At 42.8% G+C, this 21,626-nt stretch overlaps 1 protein-coding gene across 1 annotated transcript; it reads left to right on the top strand.

Annotated features, from left to right (window-relative positions):
• Positions 1–8,629: 8,629 nt before the first annotated feature.
• LOC103778715 (laminin subunit beta-4-like) lies at positions 8,630–20,907 on the top strand (the record flags this gene model as incomplete). Its single annotated transcript, XM_008946317.1, has 9 exons — positions 8,630–8,787; positions 12,188–12,323; positions 14,522–14,595; positions 15,256–15,444; positions 16,944–17,007; positions 17,584–17,798; positions 18,689–18,809; positions 19,465–19,653; positions 20,728–20,907. Coding segments are annotated over 9 exons (1,326 nt in total), but the record flags the coding sequence as incomplete, so codon positions are not given.
• Between the last annotated feature and the right edge of the window lie 719 nt (positions 20,908–21,626).

Genomic DNA, 21,626 nt, shown 5'->3' on the forward strand with positions numbered 1-21,626 from the left:
GACTTATTTCATTTCGGAGACCAATAACTCAAATGCTTCCTAGGACAGTAGAAGAGCTGGTTTCACTTTGTGCTTCTGACCAGAGGACCAGAACCTTTGGCTCCCATGAGAGCTTTCTAACCACCAAGCATTGGTGACTCTGCAGTGGCTGCTCTTGCTGCTGCTGCTGCCACCACTGTTGTGCTCCAGTGGACTCATCTTTCTCTCCACCATTTTTAATCCTCAAACTGAATTTATCATACTTTTGTCTGTCAGGTTCTCCTCCCAGTGGTCTCAGTTTCCTAGGGTTTTTGGGAGCCTGTGGAATTGACTGATTTCTCTTTGTTCTTTAGATTGTGGTCTCCTGAGTTCTGATTTTTGTTTATTCCCCCTCAAAACAAAACAAAACAAAAAACCAAAAAAAAAAAAAAAAAAAACCAAAAAAAAAACAAACAAACAAACAAAATGAACCCAGAACCCAAACATACACCTTACTTCCCAAACAGACTACAGTATGGAAGGTCTCTGCATTGGTAACAAAACATTTCTGAGCCAGTAGGCCACAAAGGTTCCTCAGGGGCCAAAGACATTTTCTGAGCTCAGGGTAATTTCTAAACAACATCAGTTTAACCTTTGTGGAAGAATTTACTTTAACGTAGAGAAGAATATTTAGGATAATTTAGGTTGACAAGTATGGAAAATTTAATAATAGGGATTTAAAATAGAACATTGCCACAGATTTCGGTGAATAAAAATAGGACAATCTTTTCTTAGCACTTTCAACAGCAGAGAGACCATTAGCAGAATTAGAGCACTGTTATACCCTATTAACAGAATCTGTGGTAGAAAAAGCTTTCCACTGAGGAGCTTCATTATTATATGTTACAGGGCAATAGCTGTCATGTGAAAATCTGTTGCTGTCATCCTTGCTCTGTGTATATTGTTCTTGTACAACTTGTACTTTAAAGCTATAATAGAATTTTAATCCCTAGTTTTCTCAGAGGTTTCTTTGGTCTTTTATTTGTTTGTCAAAATATGGCTTGATATCCTAAAGCAGAATATGCTTGACTCTTTAAAAGCATGTAAGTAACTCAAATTCAACTGCTGCTCTTCATGCTGCTCGGGTCCAGTTTCTGAGTCAATTTGTTATCAAAGTTGGAAGGACCATACCCTCTGGCCCCTGTGTTGTGTGTACTTTTCAGGTTTGGTGGTTTGTTTTTGTTTGTTTGTTTGTTTGTTTTTTGTTGAAGAAAGTAGTTGAACAATTGTCTTTAAAAAAAAAAATCATTAGTCAAATTGTCTTTAAAAATATTTTTTGTGACTAATGTGAAGCACGCACCCTGAATGTCTTGAAATGAGCACCAGTTCTCTGAGAAGCAAACCTTTCCATGTAGCTAAAATACTGACCCATGCAAAGCTAATATTGGCTTTTAAGAAACTTTTGCAGTTACTTTATTTGCATAGATTTTAGATTTTTCCTGATAAAGTCATCAATATGAATATAGCTTCTCTTAACTCCTGGAAGTCCAATACAACTCTCCTTTTTTAGTGGAGACCCTGTTTTAGAAGAGAAAATGTGCGTGGTTAATTCCTACAGTTGTGAGGTTCATATATATACCCTACAGCAGTTCTGTTAAAGCCTCAAAATGCAGCTTTCTCCTCATAATCATGGAGGAAACCTGTATGTGGACTTATGGGGATGAATAAAGCCAGGAGCCCAGAAACTGTGCTTGGGAGGGTAAATCTGCTTTCCTTGGTGTGCTTTCCCTTTGTTCCCCTGTGGAAGGTCAGCAGGGGCACAGCAGAACACCCCGGGCAGCTGTGCATGGTGACAGCCTGTAGGAGCAAATGCTCCAAGGTGAAGCACTTTTTCAGTGTGAGTCTTTGTTGATGTCTCAAAATCTGTAGTGCAGCCAACAGAGGTTCTCCGAACAGCCCTGGAAATGTTACTATATGCAAGAAAAGAGGAAGGCATACCAAGGGATGAGAATTATTTGTGGTTCCCTGGGTTGGACATCACATTTTGTTCCCACCTGGAGGGCCGCCTTCATCAGGGAGATACCAGTTTTGCAGTTTATTACTCAGGTATAATAAACCATCCCTGGAAAAATACATCTGAAAGCTTACGGTAGCTATCCTGACAATCTACAAAACAAAAAGCAGGGCTATGTCTCAAGCCCTGAGGAACCATGGTTACTGACACAACAGGGGAAAGACTATTCATGAGGTCTGTGGTAAGGGAGCAGGCCCCTTTGGAGGGCATGCAGAGCACCTATGAGTTCAGCTTCACCATAAGGCTGTGCTTATCAAACAGTTCTCCAGTGCTGGTGCTCTAGCTTCAGCCCTTGTCCACATATGTGGCACCAGTACTGCTGTCTCTGATGCCATGGAGCATGGCACTGATGGGTGCAGTCCCATGGCATCTGGACACTGTGGCCAGAGCCGGCTACTGGTAGTGGGGTTTGTCAATGCGATAACGGGTGAAGCAGGCTCAGGGTTCATCCAGGAGGTCGAGATGGGAGGGAAGAGGAGGAGGAGGGGTCAGAGGCAGCCATGGAGACCAGGCTGCAACACCTTGTTGAGGGTAGAAGCTCTTTTGCTTCCTTTTGCTCATATGTATCTTCATTTGTTTCTTCCTGAGTATATTCCTTTTCTTTTTTTCTTTCTACTGTGTTTTCATGCTCTATAATCCATTTTTTTCCTCTTGAATTTAGGGAGAAAATTATTTCTGATTAATAGGCCAGTAAAGCAATGAAAAATGAAAAAAATAAAACACTTTTGTTTATTGATGGGAGAACATTCCTAGAAACAGCCTTGTCTGGTTGTATTGCATGAACTCACAGATTCTGAGTAAACTATATGACATTGCAACAAGGTAGGTGACGAACTTCTCATCCTGCCAGTTGTACTGCCAGAGCTGGAAATGTCAGAGCCTTAGGAAATAACATGAAACACTGTACCTTGAATATGTATATCTTGAATAGCACTTTGAAAATCAGAATTATACTTTAAAACAAATCTACTCTGTCTTCTTTGTCCTTAGTGTTTGTAACTGCTATCAGCGACACAGTGCCTGCCAGGGAGATAATAGTCAAGTTGAAACTGCATTTCTTGTTTCTGATGGAATAACCAAAGACTTCAAACACCTGGCTTGCACACAAAAGGTGAAGGGCACCATGGGGTGATGTAACTGTTAGAAAATTAAGAAGCTTCTCATAAATTATAAGCAGACTTCACAACCTTTTGAAATGTGGAAAAGCTCTTCCAAGCCATTATTAAGTACAACTTTAAAAGTAGCAGTTTGCTCCAGGATGCAAGATCTGTCAAATAAAATACTTCTCTTCGTTTATTGTAAGCTTATACTTCATTCTGCTTATATTATTCAGTGCTACATTCTCCCAGTGTGTAGACAATCAAAAAATGCACAGTCTGCCTTTGAGAAATTACACTTTAAGCATAAGATAAACTTGAAGAGATGAGAGCAGAAACAAAAGAGGAGAGAGACAAATGTAGCAAGATCATTTTGCTTTTTGAACCATTGGTTTTCATTTATGAGTTTTGGTAGCGCTTTATGGATAGAATTCATGTCAGTACACTTTAGTTGCTTAAAATGCAGGTATCTGTCCTCAACTAGGGAACGGGGCTGCCTGTAACCAGAGGAAAGCAGCAGATACCTCCCAAGAGGGATTTATCCCTTTAAGTTAAGTATCTTAAGAAGATAGTAGGACGGACCGTGTAGAGATCCCTGTCTTTCTTCATTGGCTCTAAGGGAAGCCTGGGGGATTTGTTTAGATTAAATATTTACTTTTCATATGGCAAGAATAATCTCAGGTTCAAATAACTTTCATTTTGTTGAAACTTTAAAGAAAACCAGAGTTATTTTTTCTCATGTCTTTTCACATTTTCATTACAGGGGAAAAAATCTGCATACTCAAAGAGACATTTTTATTCAGCATGTCCCTGGGAGGAAAATGCATACCTGTACAGGCTGGTGTGCACCCAGGGCCAGGCTTGGGAGGGTGGCTGATGCCTCCACTTCTGCCCTGCTCCCTCGCTGCTGGTTGGTGTCTGTGAAGGGAATACTTGCCCAAGTGCTAGCAGCTCCTGTCCTTTGTGTGTGTTATGGAGATGCCTTGGGCCTGAGAAATGACAACCGAAGGACCTGTGATGACTTGAAAGATCACGCACCGGTGCAATCTACCCTCCAGCCAGCATGGGATGAGTGATGCATTATAAATCCAGATCCTTTACCAGTAGAGAGATTAAAGAAGCAAGAAAGAAGTTTCTTAATCCCTGCCTCAAGCAGTTTAAAACCTTCTTGCTTGGGGTCCTGCATAAATCAAAACACAGGACCAGCTATATTCTGCAAATAATTCTTCCTTGATATTTACTTCTCCCATAACTTTTCTGTAACAAAATCTAAATTCCCTACCAAATATGCTAATAAAACATCAACCATTCTATAGTTTAGTAGCGTTATAATCCTAATATTTTCCTCAGTTATATGTCACTCTTTCAGAGAGCACTTGACATACTGCTTACACAGAAATTTAAAATTAATATCTTAATACATAATTTAGTCTTTTGTGTCTTAATATTGAAACCCACTGAATATAAACCATCTGTACTATAATCAGTCATGGATGAATACAACCCAAATGCTGACTGAATTAGCCTGAAAAAAGTCTCCCACAAAAAAGTTTCCAGATGCTCTTGAGGAAAATAACTTTAAAAAATATAAGTATATGCATTATTTCTGTTAGAGTGAACAATAATATAAGTGGCAGAGGACACATAGCACTGAGCATTGCAATAGGAATAAAGAACACCTATTTTTTTTTTTTTTTAAAGAATAGGAACTAACAAAACAACAGTGATGGTTATTTTACAAAACATATTTTGCAAATAGAGAAAACTTTGTGTTTGAAGATGTGTTGATACTTTACAGAAAATCATGAATTAAGCCTTACAAGCAGTTGGAGGAAAACTGATAACCAATATATTACAACTTAAAATATGTACCCAAGACAACCTGCCATTCTGAAAACTGGAATCAAAGTGCCACAAGTTTCAACAAAGACACCGAAAAACTGCAGCCAGTTCTGTGCATGAGTTGGGGAACACGATTTTGGAGCTGCTACTTCACCACATTTCCCATGACCATGCTGTACTCACACACTGCCCTTCCCTGTGCCTGCTGCTGTGAGCAGTTACAGGTAAAGCTTGTGCTGGAGTGCAGAGCTGTAATTTGAGTCACCATGTTGTCTTTAGCGTTAAATTAAGAAAAACCTAGTACTCTTGGCAGTGGTCTGGAGCTTGAGCTAATTAGAAGCTGACTTCCTACATCCACCTGAGTGCAATCACAGCTTTCAGGTAGGCATGTTCACAGTCACTTCAAATTCACCCCAAGTTTGCACCCCATTTGCACCCCTACTGTGAAGACTCATCCTTTCTAGCTCATCCATGTTCAGATAAAACAGTGCCACTAGACTTTGACGTTTGGTTGCAAACTGGACCAACTGAACAATTAGACAACAATTAAACAACAATTAGAGTTGTTTGCCAGCACCTTAAGAATCCCAGCCTTCTCTTTTCAGTCGCATCAGGTTTTTCTGCCGTGAACTTAACCTGTCACACTTTTCTTTCACTGCACATATTTGCTAATGCCAGAAGCTCCGGCAGAAAGAGTTCACAAATCAAGCCTTTGACAGGTTGCAGGCTGGGTCTCATTCTCACCTACACCTCAGTGCCTCGGGGGACACGCTGTCTTCTCCAGCTGAAGCACACAGGTATGCCTTTGCTTGCTTCCCTCAGTCAGTTGTGCTCATTTTCAGCTGAAACACTTGGCAGTCGGAAAACCAGGTAAGACCTTTTCAATATTTAACTTTCCTGCTAAGCATGGAACTAAAGTGTGTTGCAGTTTTGTTGGTCCTTGTTTCTATGTTAAAGGGAGTCATGTTCAAAGAGTATCATTGGTATCAAACATCACTGTGTTAGGAGGGTGGGGGCTGGGACACGTACCTACTAAGTTTAGTCTTACCATGTATACCTACATTTCAGTACAGCGCTGTTGCTGGTTGCAGCTTAAGTCATCTCTGTTCCATTGTTCTGACAGACTATGAAATTTAAAGCCCAACACAGCAGGAAAATGTTTGCTTGGGTTTGCCTCGGACACCAGCTCCGCTGCCAGCTCTCTGGGTAGCTGATGAGCCAGGCACAGCTGCACAGATCCTTGCTGGCATCGTCTCCCCATCACCTGCCAGGCTCTCCAGGGTCATGGCAGGTGAGAGGAGCTGAAACAGTACGGAAGGCTGGTGACCCTTGATAGCTTTCCCGACCTGTAGTTTCTGAAATAGCCATCTATTTCATAGGTGGAATTGAATTTCATCCATTTCTACATGGAGCCTGTAACATCTGAAATACTTTGAATGCCTTTGCTTATGTTCCCACTGCTCTGGGGTGGGTATTTCATCTTAGCTCCTTCAGCACAGTGACAGCTGTGCAAAGATGAGGAACAAGAACAGAGCCAAGAAGTGGCACTTTGAGATTCTCACACAGGGGTGCCCCAGCAGCTGGAGCTGCATCAAATGCGCTGGCCCTCCTGGTGCCTACAGATGGAGAAAGAGGTGGAAGGCACAAAGGTGGGGGGCAGACTGTGGCTTGGGAGCTCTGCTTGGTGGTAGGATGCTGGGTTGTCCTTTGTACTGATGGCTGCTTTCTCCAACAGAGGTTTTGTGTTGGCAAATCTTAGTTTCCTCCAAGTGAATAGGAAGAGTGTGAAGTAAATGCCACAGTGAACCTCCCTTGGGTTCATACTGAGGTTGCCCTGTATGAGTCTTTTGCATTGATACTGACATTACCTGTTTTTCTTCACTGCACTTTAAGATGCAGCTATAATCTTGTCTCTGCGAAAATTCATAGCACCTAGTGTCCAGCATTTCTCAGTGGCATCTTCATGAGGACCTCAGTCTTTATTTTAAGTTAGCTGAAAGAAACAGGAACATCCAGAGAAGGAGTCAGATCTCTGCAAACAGCCCTACTGTATCTAGTTAGGATTAAATAGCTTGTATTTGAATAGTACAATATTTTTGCTAATAGCATTCTGGGTTTATTTTACACTACGTGTGAATATGTTTTCACAGTCTTCTCTGAAAACCCTTGTGAGGTGTCCCTCTGCTTTCACCCTGCTTTCTGTCCTGAAATTTCCATCCTTAAATTTTCATTAGAAGAAAACCAAAGCCAGGGTTTCCTTTATGTTTTTATTATGGCTCTGTCAATTTACTAAAGGCTAGCTGTGGAGAAGCCTACACACAAGTGGTGCCTTGGTGAGGCAGAGGACTGAGTGACCCACCAGTTCTTCTCTTGCAACAGTACCAGTTTGAGTTTGGCGGGGAGGCATGAGGCTGAGGCTGACCATCCTGTTACACCTCAGTAAGTACAGATTCTACAGCTACTCAGGCCAATTTTAAAATATTATCATGGGATTTATATCCATCTCCAAGATTTTGAGTGCTTCTTTTAAGTGCACTGTTAATCTCCATGTGACAGTAAGTCCTTTTTCCCCACTCTCCTGCCTGGGAGCTATGAGTGATATGAAACTTTTGAGTACAAAAAAAGATACATGTTGTAATTGATTCTGAATCAGATCCTGAAAGGGGCAATCAGTATCTGCTAACGAATAATGAGTGTGGATCTGTATAAATAAAGAAGAGCAGGCTAACCAAACTTATGTGTTCCTTTATACCTGAAGAGTCAAGCGTCACTCATCACCTGAAATATGGCCTGAGCCATAGACTGAAATCTGGCTGTAAAATACTGTATTTTTACTGTTGTCATTGCATTACCGTTTCTAGTGTTCTGTGGGATCTTCTTGTATCAATTGTTTAGTTCTTTTTTTTTTAACTGCACTTTTTATTACAAGTTGAGCCAAGTAAAGCTGAACAGATAAAGCCTCCAAGGTACCTATTCCTGTTCAGGATTTCAGGACAGAACTTGCTTGAAATGACAAGCCCTGTAAGGAAAGTCTTAACATAATGTGGAAATATTTAAAGTTGTTTCAGGCAAAATAAACAAAAAGATCCTGCCATTATTTAGACAATTCTGAATTATTCTGTTTATTTATTAATGACCATTCCATGGGGGCTGAATGGAGAGTTCCAAGACCAGATCAGTGGTTCATTGGAAATCATCAGAAAATCTGAGGGACCTCTGGTCTCAGCTCCACAATTATCACTCGGAAATTAACAGAAATCAGCAGAATTAATCCAAATCTGGCTCTGCTCACAGAGTCAATTGAAATGCCTGTGATTCTGCTACAGAATTGCTGGCTATGGGTATACCGGGGTAGGAAGCAATAATAAATTACTGCTCATAGCAGATTGGCATGTTTGATGCACAACAAAGTGCTGAGAATTTTTTTTAGCATAGTTTTGCAATATGCTAGCAGTGTTTTTAATAATGATTTTGCAACAGATGTGAGCATTACCAAAGCTCTTCAAGATTCTATCAAGTGGTATTATTAAAGACAAAAGGAGTACAGGCAAAGGATAATTCAGGTTTCTGCTGGTATTGGGATTTAACTGATTTTGTCTGAAGAATACTGCTGGGTATACAAAACAATTTCATCTCTGTGATATTCTTTCGTGCTCAGTGCTGATAAGAGTCCAGCATGCACAGGATGACTGTGATATTGGGTCCTGCCACCCGGCTGTTGGGGACCTCCTCTTGGGTCGCAGCAAGCAGTTAACAGCCTCGTCAACCTGTGGGATGAACAGCCCCCAGAAGTATTGCATTGTGGGCTACCTAGAGGTTGGTTTTCTCTTTCATTTTTTATAAACTAATCTCTATTTAATAATAATATTCTCATCTGTGAAAGGAATTTGCCCAGACTAGGAAGGTTTTTTTGGACTTTGAATAATCCTCAGCTAGTGTGACATAAGTCCAGTGGCAGGCTATGCCTTACTGCAGCACATGTGGAGGCTTTGGCAGCAAACAGCCTCCACTGTGACATATAGCTTCTCACGAGGGAGAAGCATCCACAAGACACGAATGAACACAGGGATTTCTGAAGGAGCTTTGCTCTGCCAGTTCTTTTCCCACTTATGCCTCAGAGGTGAAGACCACAGTTTGTGTGTGTGTGAGTGCAGGAGTGTGGCCCTGCAGGCTGTAGGCATTGCCTGGACGGACCTGTGCTGGAAGTCATGTCCCGTATAGTGTTGAGACCTGACACAGCCTGTTAAGAGATTCACACCATGTCCCCTCATGCCTTTTGATCTGAAATAACACCAACATTGATAAAAGCAGGAAGCCATCTCTAGCAGAGGGAAAACCTAATGGTGTAGTCCAGTGTTTGGCCGTGTGGGTGGGCAGGCAGATGCAAAATATGGGTGATCAGAGGGATCCATCTCACTCCCTGGCCACAGCAATGGGGCCAAAGCAGGCGTGCAGGAGCTGCACCAGGCAGAAATGGGAATTCCCTTGTTTCAAATCTTGGAGGCCTTGGCCCCGCTGAGCTAATAAATTATCACAAATAGAAATACTTCTGCGAAATACCAGCTTAAGCTGAAGAGGAAGTTCTTAAAATACAGCTTAATTTATAAGCAATTGAAAATAATTACAGTTTATGACCTTCTGGCAAAATGGTGTAACACTTTTGCAGAGTAAAGCTCTGCCATACTGAGATGTCACCAAGCACTGCTCCATGTTAAATACTGCAACCAGAGTTTTCTGCAAAATGTAAATAGCTCTTTCTTCTTCTGAAATAGCCTGAGTCTTGGCACTGCTTCGTAGATGGGCACATAGTGCCGTCTTAGAGACATCCTCCTTCTGGCTCTTAACTGGCTCTTAGCCTTTTGTTTATGCATTTTAAAAGGAGATCAAAGAGCAGTAAAAAAAGAAACAAAAACCAAAAAACTTTTCAGTTATCCTTTGAATTATGTAAATACAGACTTATGACAAGGAACAGCTGTTCTGCAATAATCCCTGTGATTTAATGCTGCTTCAACATACCCTGACCCCTGGTGACTGTGTCCTGGAGAGGGTGAGAACTAGAAATTCTGCTGCTTTGCAGAGTTTGAGAGATAGAGGCTTATGGCTCTGGCAATGTGTTTTGCTTTGTCAGCTCACCTTAAATGTGTGTCACCTATAGTAGAGTCCCACGCAATTCAATTGTGTTTCTCATTGGCACATTTTGAATGCTTTGCTGGAGGCAGGCCAGAGAGCTTTGCATCTTGCAAAGTGAAGTTCTTCCTTCCCCAGTTCCCCTCCTGATGACAAGAGCAAACCTTTCTTGTTGGAGTGTGTATTAGTCAATAGGGCAAGCTGCTAAAAGCAGGACTCAATTTGGACTGAAAATTCAGACTGGAAAAAAAATTAAAGTTCAACTGCTTTGTGTTTGAAAAGGAGCACTGTGAATCATTTTCAGTCTTTAATGTGTCTTACTGTTTCTAAATGTAGGTTAAATGGGTTTTAGCCCTATGGTTGGATTCACTACTTACACGTTTTGAAAGGAAAAGAAAGAGGACTTAGTGTTGAGGAGAGTATAAAGCTGCATGCTTCAGAGGCAAATGGGATCTGCCAGATTTGCCTTATGTGGACACACATGTGCTTGTCCTTTGGGGCACAAAATGGTTTTTATGGAGCAACCTTAAACATAAGTTGACTGAATATCATATTGTATGCCTCTATATAAACCAGAGAGGGGGGGGGTGTGATCCTGCCAAATGCTTTGATAGCCTGAACTCTCCTTACCAGACCTTTGTGAAATGAGGTGAGATAAAATATATATTTGTCATGACGTTTAAAACACGTAAATTATACCATACATGTAAATCTGTATCTCTTAGTTTATTTAAATGTGAATAATTCCCAGGTGATTTCATAATACAAAGATGTACAAACTGTTCCAGATCCTTCTGTCTAGATCCCGAGTGTCCTGGGTGGGGTGCCTCTCCACCCATCCCATTTTGGGTCATCTCCAGCCCAGCTCCCATCACTGACTTCCACTTTCTGTTTTTATCAGCATCCCTGCCAGCCTCTCAGCTATGTGCACAGAATCTGTGCCTCTGCCTTCAGCTCCCTTTGGTGTGTTGTGTCATCCCCTCTTCTCCCTGCCAGCAGGCGCACATCACCTCCCGCTTTGGCTTATTCCTGACTCTTCACTCAGGCTCTGCCCAAATCTACAGTCTATATACTTCCCCTGGCCCTGCCAGCTGCAATCCCATGCTGCTTGGACTTGTCCACATGTCTCAACACGGGTCATCTCCCAGCCCAGCATGTTAACCCTGTCACCTCTCCTTACCTCTCCCACTCAATCCCCTTCTTATCACCTTAAATAGGAGCTCCTTGCCCTCACTTTCAAAGCCCTTTTGCAGGCAAAATCCTCTCATTCAGCATAGAGATATTGGCTAGTCATTGCCACCTTCCTCTTCTGCTTGCTACATTTTCAAATAAGACCCTTTCATCCTACTGACATCCTGATTTTCCCCCTTTGCATCATTTTTAAACTTGCCAGTTTCCCTATTACTACAAAAGTCACTGACAGTGGTCAGGGTGATGATGTCAGCCCAGGCCACCTACTTACATTGTACCTGGATCCAGCCTTGCCTTCCATTTTTAAAACAGCATCTGTCTGCTGCTTCTGGCTGGGGGTCTGAGCTGATAGAAAATGTGAAAAAAGAGAGAGGAAAAAATATATTAATTATTTAGTGAATGTTCCTATTCAAGGTTTCTTCAGATCTTGAAAGATCCAGTCCTCCCTTGTATCCCCTCTGCCTCCTCTCTGCTGTCTCTGGCTGAAAGTTTCTACAGCCTTTATGAGACATGAATAAAAATTCAGCTTTTAAAATATAAATTCCTCCCAAGAAACTCTTGCAAAACAAACCCTCTGGCAGCTAACCCCAGAATCAACACCTTGACAAACTTATTTCTCTGCTCTTACTGAGATCCCTTCTCCACAACTGAAGAAGGGTACTTTTTATGGAGTTTGCACAGGACAAAGAGAGGCAAACATTTACTATATACGTTTTGTGCATATCATTATTTTCTTCACCTTGTCCCTTTTATATGAAAGCCCGAGTGGTTAAAAACACAGGCATCCAAAGCAATATGACAGGTTCCAGTCTTGCCATGGAATAAATATGTGAACATCCACTGGATCTTTAAAGAAGAGACCAAATGCATCTTTTATTCTGCTCGTTTTATTTTCTAGGCAGAACAGAAGTGCTTTCTCTGTGATTCTAGATACCCGTATAATCCCTATACACAGCACAACAGTCACATGGTTGAAAATGTTATCACAACTTTTGAGCCTGATAGGAAAAAGAAGTGGTGGCAGTCAGAAAATGGTAAGTTTCTTTGGTAAAATATTACTGCAAAATGTTACTGTGGTATTTATTAGTAACTGACATTCACATTCAAGAAGAGATGAAACAGAACTGCATCTGTTATTTGATTTGGTAATACTGAATGATTTAAATCTATTTGTGTGTAGCAATATAGGATTTCAGAAACTCTGTTTTTCTACATACAAATTTTAAGCACAGTATCTCCAAGAGCTGGCCAGAGGATCTGCAGCTGTGGCCATGTATTTTTCACAAGGTGTCTGCCTTTCACAGGAATGTGATTTGAGGTGAAAGGCACATTTGCGTACAGATGTGAAAAGACAGAGCATGTAAAACACAAATATCCGCTTAAAAAAGTATTGATTGCAGTGTAAAGCAGTAATAATTTAGGAAATTACTAAATAAATCCTGGCTATAAACACCCTTATTTCCACGTGTTAATTTTGTCACAAGCTTCTCCATAGTAGTTCTTCACTGATATCATAGAAATACGTCACAGTTTGGGTGGGAAGTCCAACCCTCCTGCAATAAGCAACTAGATCAGGTGGCTCAGAGCCCTGTCCAACAGGACCTTGAATGTTTTCAGGGATGGAGTATCTGCCGCCTCTCTGGGTAACCTGTGCCAGGGTTTCACTACCCTCATTGTAAAAAATTTCTTCCGTATATTGTCTGAATCTACCCTCCTTTAGTTTAAAACCCTTATCCCTTGTCCTGTTGCAACAGGCCGTACTAAAAAGTTTGTCTCTTTTTCTTATGAGCCCTCTTTAAGTACTGAAAGGCTGCAATAAGGTCTCCTTGGAGCCTTCTCTTCTCCAGGCTGTAGAACCCCAACTATCTCAGTTTGTTCCAACCCTCTGATCATTTTTGTGGCCTTGTCTAGACCCACTCCAACAGGTCCACGTCTTTCCTGTGATGAAGACTCCAGAACTGGATGCAGTACTCCAGGTGGGCTCTCACCAGAGCAGAGTAGAGGGGCAGAATCACGGCCGTTGACCTGCTGGCCATGTGGTCTGGATGCAGCCCAGGATATGCTTGGCCTTCTGGGCTGCAAGCACACATTGCTGGATCATGTCCAGATTTTCATCCACCAGTACCTCCAAGTTCTTCTCCACAGGGCTTCTCTCAATACCTTCACTCCCCAGCCTGTACTGATACCAGGGTTTGCCCCAGTCCAGCTACAGGACCTTGCACTTGGCCTTGTTGAACCTCATGAGGTTCACACAGGCCCACTTCTTGAGCTTGCCCAGGTCCCTGTGGATGACATCCCGTCCCTCTGGTGTGTTGAGCGCTGCACTCAGCTTGGTTCTATCTGCAGACTTGCTGAGGGTGCATTCAATCCCACTGACTATGCCATTGGTCAAAATATTATTCTTATAGCTTCTCTGTGGAGGTGTGGTAGGAGGAACAGCATTGACTCTTATTTGACATACAGTGAATTACCCCTGTTTTGGGTATCCAACTAAGAATTAATAATCCTTGTTTTTTCATGGATTTTAACAAGGAACAGTCACCTGTTTTGGACACCACTGGTGATAAAGCTGTGGGCCAGCAGTGAGAGGATCTTTTTGTGCTCTCCCCATCTCTCTTCTGGGATGAGGTCTCATGCACAGTGTGGTCAGCAGGAGCCCTGGGATGCTGCATACAGATGTGAACAATGGAGCTATCACCTGAGTTCTCTACAGAGAATGTGTGAATTGTGGCATTTTTTTTCCATACTTGTTGCAGTTTTGGAAGGTGCCTGGTGTGATAGCTCTGCTCATGACAAATTTCACATCTGGTAGAGAAGGGTTTAACAGATCTGTTTAGCATGAAGAAAACCCCATATTTTCATTTAGTTTCATTTTTTTCTTAGAAATAAGCTAATAATTTGGATGGATTTAAAAAAACCTGATGGGGTACAGGAAGACATAAACCGAGAACCTTTACCATCACCATCACTTGAAGTCTGAATAATTTGAACAGGGCCTTTAACCACCTCTTGCAGTCTCAGTGACATGCAGCACTGCCAGTGCCAGTGCCAGAAAGGCAGCACATCTCATTGCCCTCGGGAGAGCGATCCAGCCACATGCTGGGCTTGTGCCCTAAAGAGCTTAGCTGCTCTGCTGGAAAAAGCATCTTTAAATCCCCCATGGGAAAGCTGTCCCAGCAGCCCCTCCAATGTGCACATTGTGCTCTTCACTTCATTTTCATTCTCTTTTCAGGCATTGACCATGTCAGCATTAGATTGGACCTAGAAACTTTATTCCAGTTCAGCCATCTTATCCTGACTTTTAAGGTACATCTTTTACCAGAACTTTTATGTAATGTTATACACTAATTACTTAACCACAGGAATAAAATGCTTAGAGAGGCAGTGAAAGCTCTATCTTTAGAGGTTTGTAAGAACAGGTTAGATAAACACCTGTCAAGTATAGTTAAATTATAGCTGATCCTGCCTTAGGGGATGAGGATAAACTGAATAGCTTCCTATTTGTGTGCCTTCTGGTCCTATTTTCTATAAATCTGAGAATTAAAGCTGAAAATAAATTAAATTGCAAAACTAAGCCCTAAAAATGTAGGACATATCTGAACTGCAGTTGCTCTTTCAAATTTAATTTAGCTTTTTCATGCATATTCATTGTGATCCATAAATGTGGGATTTTTTTCCTATAAAATTCCTATATTGTTATGGTAAACTTTCTTACTTAGAAAGTAATCTTTCATCTATATGGAAGGTTACCCTTGCCTTTTGCTAGAGAGTGGGTTGAATGAAGAATTCAGCTTCTTTAGAGAATGGTGGTACTAGCACAGTAGCCCTGCAGTGAGCCTGCGAGCTTCCAAACAGAATTTTGATTGACAGCTGTTGACATCCCCCAAAGAGGAATGTCAATACAACAACCCTGAGATGTCTTATCAAAGCCTGGTTCAGGAATTCTTGAAATTCTGTTTCTTGCAGACATTTCGGCCTGCAGCAATGCTGGTTGAGCGCTCCACCAACTTTGGTCAGACCTGGAAAGCGTTCAGATATTTTGCACAGGACTGTGCAGCTTCTTTTCCCAACATCCCTTCTGGCCCAGCAAAGAGTGTGGGAGACGTCATTTGTGATTCAAGATATTCAGATATCGAGCCCTCCACTGAAGGCGAGGTATTGCCAAGTGTCGGTGTTTTTATGAGTTCAGATCATGTGTGGCTATTTTTCTGGAGCTGTAGGTCTCTTATCTGTATCCATCAGATCCACTTACACAGGTTCTGAGATGTGAAGATTTTACTCAGGTAAGAGGGTGTTGCAAAGAGGGGGGAGGGATAAATCCAGTCTTGTGTGACCGACACCGAATATGCGACAGATGCAGACCAGGAGGCAAATGGTAATTGTTTATTTACAGCAACATTTAAAGGTTCTTTTGGATTGCCGGTGATAAAGTTAAAAGGTACCGGTATAACTAAAGGTTTATTGCTAATAACAACAACACACTAGATATATATACACACACACACCCCAAAACAATAATAACTTGCTCGCTGTAGGCCTGGATGCCTGGCATATAGACAAACTTGTTGAACAGAAAACACAACAGACCAAGAAACAGTAAAGTCATTACAAGAATCAAGGGTACACTCAGTATGAAGCATAGAAATGCACCTGAGGAGAAAAATATGAATACACCCGGGGAGGAAAAGTCTGTCTCTCAGTGTTGGCTGAGGTAAATAATCTTACCCACACGGCGTCCCACGTGGGGGGGATGGCGAAGGAGCGAATTCGTCAATCCGTCCTGTCATCGGTATGGTTCCGAGTCGATCCTGTCCCAGTTTTGGGGCCAACATTGGGGTGATATTTATACTTGAGTTTTTTACATTACATCACCGGGGTGTACGTGCGGGTGGGGATGACTATAGACAATCTTATTGCTTAAGTTAATGCCACAAAGTCTGTTGATTTACACCTGCATAGGTGGGGGTAGTGGCTCCTTCTGTTTCAGGCTAAGCCATCGGAAGGCTGGGACCAGGAGGCCTCCACCCCGTTTCACACTCCTCCTGGCACCCAGATAACACCAGATATTGAGCTGGTGATGGTCGCCACACTTGCCCAGTGCTTAGCACTTCACCAGTGCTGATTTTCATGCTTCCAGGCCTACAGCTGCATGGTGTACATGGTGACTTGGACTTTGTCATTAACTCTGTTCTCTTTACAGAGGGGAAGACAAATGCTGTGTTTTACCCTGTTTCACATACAAATGATTTCATAACACTTGCACAAAAACTTTTACTGCTCTTTCCTGGTTTCCGAATTCACATGGAAGTGCCCCTCGTAAAAGATCTTGAGTCCCTGTGAACCTCTACTGCTCAGGGCAGGGGCCTGTCCTTTGATCCCTCTGTTGGGCACTTATCCCATCTCTGCATAACTCTAGGGCATTGCTTTTACTTCCTCCTGACATATCAACCCACCAAAAGTCTTTTTGCCTTGCTCAGCCAAAGTCAGCATAAGAAAGGGTGAGAGCACTTGCTGAATCAAGGCCACAGCCTTGTTCTTTTCTTGTATGGAATCAGTAAAGTGGCATTCGTAACTACTAGGTCTCAGGTGACAGCCTTTATATCTAAAAAGACTAGCTTCAGTGATCTATAGAGCTGTATTAATTTGTTTTGCAGGTTGTTTTAAAAGCTTTGGATCCCAGCTTTGAAATAGAAGATCCATATATGCCATATATCCAAGGTATGGCCAGTACAGGTTTGCTTTTGAGATACTTTGCTGGTGTTGCTTGTTTTGTACAAAGTCAAACCTTTTTTGTACAAAAAGGGTCAACAGCTCAGCTGATGTAGGTCAATGATGTTGAAGATTAGGTACCTAAAGACATCTTAGGAAGCCATCTGTATTAATACATAAAATGGGCCAGTCCTGTTCTCTAGCTCTGGAAGCAAGCAGCACAGCTTTGCAGAGCTCATCCACACAGCTAAACTGTCTTTCCTTCTGGGATCAAATAGCCCAGTCCATATTGCTTTGTGGGAGCAGCCCCAGGGGTTTACATGAGCCCACAAAGACACAGGCTGGGAAAGTACAGGTTGGTGCAGGCCAGAGCCATACCAAGGAGGGTGCTAACACGTGCAGCTCTGTGCCAGGAGCGGGTTCATGCCCTGGCACTGCATGGATTACTGGTCTCAGCCAATATCCAATCATTTTCACTGTTACTTCAGTATGGGGGAATTCATGAATGACTGATCCAACCTGAAGTTTTTATACTGTTCATTTTCCAGTGAATATAGGCTCTAGATTTCTCTTTTTTCCTTCCAGAGCTCATTACATTGACAAACCTAAGGATCAATTTTACTAAACTCCACACCCTTGGGGATGCTCTTCTTGGAACAAGGCACAGTGATCCCCTTGAGAAGTACTACTACGCTGTCTATGAGATGGTTGTGCGAGGCAGCTGCTTTTGCAATGGCCATGCCAGCCACTGTGGTCCTGTGCAGAGCCTGCGGGGAGATGTTTTCCATCACTCTGGCATGGTGCGTCATTAACGCCATCTTCAACAAGGGCAGCCCCTGCCCGCTGCTCTGGGGGAAGGAAGAGAGGGAGAGAGGGAGAGGAAGGAAGATCTCTGATGGTCTTTGGATTGATCATTTGCAACTGCAAGTTGTAAAATATTTCTTTCTTTAAAACCCTGGGCCAGATTGCTCAGAAGCTGTCTCTTTGTTGGCATGAGCAACTGGGACAAGACATGTTGATAATAGCAGCAAAATACCAGAGCTGTAATGGTGCAAATGTAATGCAGTAAGTAGCCTGTGGTGTGTGCAGACTTGAATGGCCACTTGTTGGATGCATTCCACACTTCAGCTGAGCTTGGAGGCTCTGCAGCAGGAAAGAGGCATTGGCACAAAGAATGGCTGATAATGCAAAGCTAACCCATGAAAAACATTATTAAAAAATTCAAGAACATGATTGCAAATTCTTTCCGTCTGGGGACAAGAGGTTTTTTTCTACTGGAAAATATGTATCTCAAAATAGAGATGTGTCAGGGGAGAGGGAGAATTTAAAAAGTCGAAGTCTCCTTTGATGTATCTAAAAGTGCTTTTTTTTCTGAATGTTGCTCAACGGCTTTAAAACTATAAAACTATTTGGTTAAAGTTTGCAGGTATTCTCCAGACCTTTTATTTTAATAGCTGAGAGTTGTGTCAGCTGAGGGAGCCAAAGAGCTTTGAATTTTCCTGATCTGGCTGGCATACCTCAAACAGATCTCTCTTCTCCTCTCTTCTCCTCTCTTCTCCTCCTCTCTTCTCCTCCTCTCTTCTCCTCCTCTCTTCTCCTCCTCTCTTCTCCTCCTCTCTTCTCCTCCTCTCTTCTCCTCCTCTCTTCTCCTCTCCACCACCCTGCCTCCTCTGTTCTCACCACGTTGCAGGTCCACGGGAGGTGTATCTGCCACCATAACACGGAAGGTTTGTCTTGTGAGAGATGTAAAGATTTCTACAATGATGCTCCCTGGAGGCCAGCTGAAGGGACACAAGATAATGCTTGCAAACGTAACTCAAAGTTATTATTTTAATTTTTAATAGCTGGGGGGTGGGTGCAGCACAGTCTCGGCCAAATGTATAATGGTGTGGCTGGGTTTCTGGGAGGGAGACTTTTTCATACCTCATCTACAAAAATAGGTGGAGTCCTTTAGCCATAAGTTCTGTGTTGCCCTACGAGGACAGCTGTTTCATGTTCTTATTTTTCATAAAGAGAAAAAAAGCGATAAGTAGAGGAAAAAGCAACTAATGCAAGAAAAGAAAATTAGTTGGTTTGCACTGGGTCTTTCTTCTGAATGAAAGAATAATTTAGACAAGGCTAAATTATTTATTTCTACAATAATGAGTAGTGTAGGATACACAATAATAATATATTAGGATCTGTAACAAATATTCAGGTAGATCTGTCTTCAGTGGAGCAGTCTTCCCCACTACTTATCAGGTACATTCATCTGCACAGGTACTTCTTCCAGTGTAGGGCTCAGTTCTATCCTGAGTCTTAGTGTTTCCTCCTAGCTTTGAAGGCCTGGGCATCTATAATCTTGCTGGGGAACAGCAGTCACACAACTAGCAAGCAATCCTGTGGTAACAGCAGACAGCGGTAGTGTCAAAACCATAATAATAGGAGTCAAAATGTGAAATACCCCACTTTTTGTTTTGTTTTCAGGGTGTAACTGCAATGGCCACTCCAGCAGATGCCGCTTTGACATGGCTGTGTACCAGGCCAGTGGTGGGGTCAGCGGTGGTGTTTGTGAGGACTGTCAGGACAACACCATGGGGCAACACTGTGACCAGTGCAAACGTTTCTTTTACCAGGATCCACTAAAAGTCATCTCAGACCCTCAGGCATGCCTCCGTAAGCTTCCCTTTTTTAGATTCTGTAAGAATGACTCAAAACAGGGTGGTTCTGATTCTCTTTGCTCTGAACCCTATGGCAGCCCCATGCTTAAATGTTGGTATGGTTGTAAAAATGTTACCAAATCTATAACATCCAAACTGCCTTTTAAGGTAGCCTCAGGATACCAGCCTTGAATCAGCGTGGTAAACACAGCTGCATATTCCAACTCATGGCGAAACTCATCTTAGAAATCCAGCAAGGTTATTATCTTTCTTGAACAACATCAGTATACGGATGAATAGCAGTAGTAATGTTGGTTCCCTGATAGTCATGAATTACAGAAGAGGTGTGAAATGGTGGGAGGAGTAATAACTTTTGCTAGACACCTGCCATATGCAAGAAAAATAGTCTTTCAGGCATAAAAGCCCTTCTTCTGAAAGATGGCCTGAAGCCAGTAATTAACATAGGATGGGATAAATGCTCTGAGTGTAGTAGAATTGATTGATTGGCGTGAAAAGTCCTTAAGGAGCCAAGGGGTGATTACTAATGGGAGTGGTGTGGTAGATGTCAGCTCTGCTGTGAGAGATGGGTAGTGCCTTAGGAAAAAAAGGGGATGCATCCTGAGAGCAGTGTCCCATGCTGAACCCATTGCTTCCAGTAAAGAATTCAGCCATGGCCAACTCAGACTAGCTCTGGGGAAGTGACTCAGGTGTGGTACCCCTGCAACCCTACAGTTTTCATGAGAGCATCCCCAAAAGTATGGGGCCTGCTCCTCCTCAGGTAGTCTGAAGAGGATAAAGAGTGGATGAGTGATGCTCACACCTCATACCTAATACCTCAAAGGGTATATTTCTACCAAGGTGAAGGCTGTAACTCTTCTCCAGAGGAAAAGCAAATCTTGGAAACATTCTCCTAATGTTTCTTAAGAGTGGCTGTACATTGACTGTAAGGCATCCAACACAACAAGCACAGATGAATGTCTCTTATCTTTACAAGAATCCTGAATTTTCACCTACCAGCAGCTCTGTCATTGTGTTTTCCTGCTTGTATCTAAATGTGCTTTCTTATGTGTCTCCTTGACCATGCCTGTAGCCTGCAACTGTGACCCAGAAGGTACCTTGGACAACGGCGCGTGCGAGAGCCACACGGACCCTGCGCAGGGAAAGGTGGCAGGCCGGTGCCCTTGCAAGGAGAACGTGGAGGGTGTCCGCTGCGACAAGTGCAGGGCAAACTACTACGGGCTGAGCGCCAGCGACCCTCTGGGCTGCCAGCGTATGTAAACCACCTCTTCTACTCTTTCCAAAGCATTTTTAAGAGATGGAGGTGGTTGAATGCGCAGATCCAGACACTAATGCCCTACCTGCTTCACAAATATAGAGTTGCCTACTATAATTAAATGTAAATGTAATTTCATGTTCCTGATGCAGCTTCTTAGACTGAAAAGATGCAAAATCACTTGCAGAATACATAGTATACTATAATAGATCCAGCTGTTATTAGTAGAAGGATTGATTAAAACACATGAAAATTATTTTAGCACCAAAATCAGCAGAAGGGTGAATGGAAAGTCACAGATGGGCTGTTAGGATAGTTGGAGTCTGCACTGTACAGTGCAGCGTCGAGATGGCAGGAGCTGCTGCTTTGCCGTGAGAGCTTCCAGCCAGCCCTTCCTCCAAGAGAAGGGAAAAACACACCCCACCCCTACCTGGGTGCACTGTGGGTTTGTGAGCACACCGTGGTTATGCCCACAGCACGGTACCCAGCAAGGTGCAAGGACTGTGCAGTGCCGGCCAGCACACGCAGACCACTGCACTGGACTTCTGCCAGGCCCCCACTCCCCCAGGAGATGAAGTGGCCCATTCCCCAAGGGCAGTCTGAGGGCTGTAGGGTGCCAGGGCATGGCCATCTGCAGAGCATCTGTCCAGAGGACGATGGAGACGGCCTGTCGTCTTGGCGTCCCACCTAAAGCAAGCGCCTGTCCTGCTGCCGTC

The sequence above is a fragment of the Merops nubicus genome, unplaced genomic scaffold, assembly GCF_000691845.1.
Source record: "Merops nubicus isolate BGI_N331 unplaced genomic scaffold, ASM69184v1 scaffold1668, whole genome shotgun sequence".
In the NCBI taxonomy this organism is placed as follows: domain Eukaryota; kingdom Metazoa; phylum Chordata; class Aves; order Coraciiformes; family Meropidae; genus Merops; species Merops nubicus.